The sequence below is a fragment of the Fukomys damarensis genome, unplaced genomic scaffold (assembly GCF_012274545.1).
Source record: "Fukomys damarensis isolate Sample0158 unplaced genomic scaffold, DMR_v1.0_HiC HiC_scaffold_14, whole genome shotgun sequence".
NCBI classification, from domain to species: Eukaryota; Metazoa; Chordata; class Mammalia; order Rodentia; family Bathyergidae; genus Fukomys; species Fukomys damarensis.
Window position 1 is genome coordinate 71,625,320 of NW_022900926.1, and position 5,912 is coordinate 71,631,231.

At 44.6% G+C, this 5,912-nt stretch overlaps 1 protein-coding gene across 1 annotated transcript; it reads right to left on the minus strand.

Moving 5' to 3' along the window:
* Positions 1-1,799: 1,799 nt before the first annotated feature.
* Cd24 (CD24 molecule) lies at positions 1,800-5,911 on the minus strand (the record flags this gene model as incomplete). Its single annotated transcript, XM_010621816.1, has 2 exons — positions 1,800-3,247; positions 5,870-5,911. Coding segments are annotated over 2 exons (210 nt in total), but the record flags the coding sequence as incomplete, so codon positions are not given.
* Between the last annotated feature and the right edge of the window lies 1 nt (position 5,912).

Sequence of the window (5,912 nt, forward strand, 5' to 3'; positions counted from 1 at the left end):
ATGGTTTTTTGCTTTGTTTTGTTTTGGTACCAACAATGGAGCTCAGAACCTTGTGCCTTCAGGGAGTGGCACTGAACTAAATTTCCGGCCCAAAATTTATGTTTGTTTTCTTCTCTCTTATTATTTGTCAATGCATTGATAATGTTTAATAATGGTTAACTTATCATCACAAGTTGTGGGATATCAAGATTAGTGAACATATCCCAAAGATACTACTTTCTCTTGTGGAGAAGTAGTTTATTGTATGAAATATAATTCTATCTGATTAGGCACAAGTATGGTCTTATTACTGTCTTTACTGGGAAAGCCAGGTATGGCAAACTGAGGCAAGGGAATCCCAATTTTGAGCCCCGCCCCTCAGCAATTTAGTGAGATCCTGTTTCAAATAAAAATTTTTAAAAGGACTGGGGATGTAGTAAGTGGCATAACACTTGCCTAGCATGTGCAAGTATGAGAGAAAGAGAAACAGATGCATGCATGCTCATGTATCAAACTGACCAAGAATGGACAATGACAGCTGTGTGTCACTGCAGTTAGTCCTCAGTTAATAAACCAAACACTGATCTAGTACTTCATGTTGCCATGAAGTAGTTCGCCCATGTGATTAATATAAGGAGACGGTCCTGGATAATCTAGATAGGCCCAACTCCATCCACTGAAAGCCCTTAGCAGTACAACTGAGGTTCTTTGGGGAAAGAATTCCACCTGAGGTCTGCAGCTCCCACTTTTCCCCAAGTTCCAGCCTGCCTTTCCTGATGGCTGCAGACCGCACCAGAGCCTGGAAGTCCTTGGGGCACCTGATGTGTTAAAGGAACTCAGGAGTGTGAAAGGTGCAAAAGAGAGCAACAGTATAGGTAACAAACCTGACTTGTGGATCTCAGAGCAGGTACGGAAAAAGTGGTTCTGTCTTGGGGACTTGGTGGTACATGTCATTTTTTCCAGTAGTAATTCTCCTCTGATCCTCTTACAACTGTTCTACAGACACCTTTCAGATGTCAACTCTAACACCCACAACCACTACCTCTCAACCCACAGTCCCCGACTCCTAGTGCCCTAGAGTTTTCCTCAGGACATTACACGACACCCCAGGGATTATTAGTCACCACACACTTTCTCAACTAAAAGCCTTTGTCCAATAAGTTCTGCGTTCAATTGTTAGTACCCTGGCAGGTCATTGGTATACAATAAATAGTTAAGATGCCAACTTTGGATGCCATTCTCTGGTCAAAACCTACTGCTAGTTAGCAAGGCAGAAACAGACTAACTGGAAAATAGTGAAGTATATCCCTAATGGCTTAAATTAACACTCAAAACCATCAGTCATTCAAAGTATTCCTGATAACCAGAAAAATTTCAGATTCAACAGACTGCTCTTTCAGCCATTTATTTCTTTATTTACAGTTTGTGTCCAATGCAAATCAATTCCATAACATGAGTTACTATGAATCAAAGCATAAATACACAAACACAATATACAATCCAAACAGATGTTCAGCACTCAGATATGAAGAGAAAGAGTGTTCATTCACACACACAGTAGCCTCAGATCTGTTCCATCTGGTCGTTCCCGTGTAGATTTCTAAAAGGATTATTGAGACTCTTGTGGTCCTATTAGACACTGGAACATGTAAGCATAAGTGTGCGACCATGCGAACAAGAGTTCAGGGTGCAGGGCTGGGGATTTAGCTCAGTGGTTCGGCGCCTGCCTTGCAAGCACAAGGACCTGAGTTAAATCCCCGGTACCAAAAAAAAAAAAAAAAAAAAAAAAAAAGAGTTCAGGGTGTGTGTGTGTGTGTGTGTTTTGTTTTGTTTTTTTTTTTTAAGGATTCTGTGCATCAAGGAAGTTGTAAAAGACAGCAAAAATCAAGGCTTACAACAGTTCTATCTAAAAATATTGACTGATAACAGAGTGGGTTCCAAATGTGGCTACTGTGATCCATAGTTTTAAAAAAAGTATTTACAGAAAAAGTATAAAAATTTTTGCAAATTTATGCAAGTTAGCTTCTAGTCTTAGCTTCCCAAATGCTTGATTTAGTTTTGGCTCCTTCACATATTTACCTTTTTAATTTCAAGATTTGTGATTTTATCTTCAGAAGACTATAGCTGGGATTTAGCTCAGTGGTACCACCGCCTGCCTCAAAAGCGCAAGGTCCTGAGTTTGATCCCCGGGGGGTGCGGGGGGAGAAGAGAACAGACTATATTTTTAATTGTGAGAAGTATTCAACATATACAGAAATAAAAGGGCAGCATTTTGAAATTAGGTGAGGTCAATACAATTCTACTCTTTGGAATCAGTTTAGCTAAATGGATCTGGTGCTTTTGTTGAATGAAAGTGAGTGGTGGGAAATGCCTGCCATTTCATTTTGGAAAGATAAGATTTACTTGTGATGCTTAGATTTTTGGGGTGGGTTCCTGTCCACAATTACTCAGATACATGTCAATTACTACATAAAAGGTCAAATGCAACTTGTCAAATCCAAAGCCACAGAGGGCGGGGTAAAAAGTTTAGTTCCCAAGAAAACAGTGATAGCTCAACAGTGTGGAAACTTTACCTAGAGGAAATCAGCATTAAATTAGTACTGTTGAAAAAACACATTGAGGAATTACAGTAACATCTGATAGTTCCTTCTAATGTACATATAAATAGCATCATGGAAGCTTTTCATATTATCTGTTTTATGGCATTATAGATTTGATGAACCAAATGAAAACTGAATCTCCATTCCACATCCCATCTTTTATTTCTAGATAAAACCTATTCTTGTTTTCAAGGTAGTTTTAAGCATCCATATTTCTTAAGCTGTATTTGAGGAAATCATGGTTAATCTTGGATGTTATCTCTCTTCATCTTGTACAAAACAAAGCAAAAAAAACTCCAGCAGATTTAATATTGGCATTCGTCGTTGATCAATCCCTTCACACGTCCTTCAAATGAATCGAATTTGGAATTCTCAACATTTTCTGCATCACTAAAGTAAAGTGTGGAATTAGATTTCTTCTTTGCCACATTGAACTTTTAGTCGCCATTTGGGTTGGGTTTACAAGATGGGGAAGTAGAGACATTTCTTGGCCAGAGTCTCTAACAGTACAGATGTAGAAGAGAGATGGAGACCACAAAGAGATTGGCTGTCGACTGCAGGGCACTGTTGCCTGCCTTGGTGGTGGCATTAGTTGGGTTTGGGGTAGTGGAGGTGTTCTGGGAGGTGTTACTTGAAGGTTGCACAACAGCTGTTTGGTTTGAGTAAATCTAAAATACATAAAAAGTTACTCTGATAAATTTCTACAGATTATCATAGCTAGCTCCACAAGCACTCTACTGTAAAGGTAAGTATTCATTCATTAATTCATTTTTACAATGCTGGGAACTCAACACAGGCCTGTGTGTGCTAACCACATACTTTACCACTGTGCTACACCCAAGCCCTTGAAATTGTGAGGCTGTTTTTTCCTCCATTGTTCTTTTGCCCACATCATTAAAACTCTGAATTCCTGCTCAGTCCCACCTAAGTTTTTTTAATATGAAAACTGCCTATACTTGTCTAAAAATGCAAGTAGCAACAAGAACAAAAACAAAGTTTTTCAGTAACTATATAACTCCCAAGAGTGTGTCTATTTTTAATCCTATACAAAGGAATGAAGACCAAGTTTGCGAATTTAGTCCCCCACCCCATACCAGGGATCAAACTCAGGACCTTGTGCTTACAGGGCAGGCATGGTACCACTGAGCTAAATCCCCAGCCCACAAATCTAGTTTTTGAGATCATATGAGCTTACTGCTATAAAGTTACCTCTATTTTCCTAGAAGGAGGGGCATTTTAATGTTTCATCTAAAAATTGGACTTTAAAATATTACAAAAGAGGTTTGTGGTACTAGAAATAATTGGTCCCTGTCTATCCCAGATGCAACCTTCACAAACCTATAGAGCCTGGGTAACTGACGTTAGCCTTTAACCTAAGGAGGCCATTGGGTATCTTCTTGGCTCCTCGGAAATATTGAAATTGTAACTGTTCTCAAAAATGGTGACAATATTTGTTTTAAATTGAAAAATAAAGAATTCTTGCTTTGAGGCAAAATGACTTCACTCAAAGCACCATCTATTCAGAATGACTTCACATAAAAGACACCAGGAGGCTCTGGTGTTAAATTCCATCAGCAGCAAGCTCGAAGCCTGGTCACTAGCTCAATGCAGTGGCCAAGAAGCAAGGTTTTCACGTTGTCCCAGCATCTGAGTGGTATCATTCACCACTGATTTCGAGTCACAAATGCACAGTCCAGTGGGGCACGTGATAATCTCGCCTTTGTCGTGGAACAAAGGCAGATCGGAGTTTTCAGCTCTCACTGCCAGGGAGGGTTTACAAGAGCTTCCAATTACAGACAGGAGGGAGGAAGGAGGAGGCACCAGGCGAGTCCGGGCCACATGTACATTCGGCTGACTCTTAATCCAAAATAAAGCCTACCTACATCAGCGATAGTTCCTTTTGTTGTACAACCCAGAAGGCCACTAAGCTAATACTGATTAAAGAAATCTAACCGCAACAAAATTCTTGATCAAGTCAAATATCATTTATTGGGCATGGACTGCAATAATGATCATGTCCATTTAAGAAACAGCACTCCCGCTAAAAGGCAAGCCTTAATATGGTAGATTATTTAAAACAGGACGCCTGTTGGGAGGAATCTGGATGGGACCCTTGTTCTTAATTCATACAAAGAGCGTTAGTGTGGCAGGTGACTTTTAAAAGAGCCCAGGGCATCAATCTGAGAATCTAAGGGTCCACACACTCCCAAAAGGAGATGCTAATTAAATGCTAACATTCAACAAAACAAAATAAAATAAAAACTCCTACCAACCTAGTTTTACTAGCTCAACTAGAATCTCTGTTAAAAAACAAAAAACCGGGGGAGTGGAGTGGTCCGAATGAAAAGGCGAGAGGACACCCTTCCTCTTCTCGCGGCCTAGCCCTTCCCCCACGGGGGAGTTGAGAAAGGCCCCGGAGCGCAGCCGACCCGAGGCCAGACAATAGGGTACAGTTACGGCCCGTGGTGGGAAAGCCCGAGAACGCCCCACTCGCAGGCTGCGCTCCCAGGTGAGCCTAGGAGCTCCGTGGCTGGGGCCCGGAGATCTGGCACGCCCAACTTTGAGGGGTGTGAAACGCCAGTCGGAGGTGGTGGAAAGCCACCGGCTGCTCCCGCCCTCCTGGCCCGAACGACTCGCTCCTTCCCCACCCCCACTCGGGTCCCGGGACGCAGCCCTGGTCCCACTCTGGGCGCCACACACTGGCCGGAGGACGGCGCAGTGCTACTCCTGGTGCCCGCCTGGGGGTCCTGGGGGTCCTGGGGACGAGGTCGGTTCCCGGGACGGCCGATGTGGGAAGGGAGAGGAGGTGGCGTGGACCAGGACAAAGCCTGGCGGAGACGGGACAGAAACGCCCGCCGCGCCGCCTGCCCAGAGCCAGTCCATCTGGACTCCACGGTGCCACAAGGGCTGGGTGTAGGAGAGCGCAGCGTCCGGACCCCGTCGTTCCTAGGCTTTAGCCCCAAGAATCCCGGGAGGGGGTGAGAAACAGAGCCTCCTCGGGGCGCCCACACCAGCTCCGAGGGCGGAGGGTGAGCACTAGCAGCGCGCCCCGGGGGACCGAGCCCGCTCTTTGTGTGGCACGCGGGAGCCACAAAGGAGGGGCAGCGCGCACGAGGGGGTGGAAAGTGGGGTCCCCACTGCTCTTCTCCCCGGCCAATTACACAAAATTCTCCCGATCCTGGTGCTTTCCACCTCCTCGGGGTGGCGTTTTGACTCAGCGCTGGACCCGAGGTAGGGACCACCCCGCCCGGGGGGCAGGCCCCGACCCCCTAAGGACGCTAGGGCCTCACCTGCGTGGGTAGGAGCAGCGCCAGGAGCAGCAGCCCCAGACCC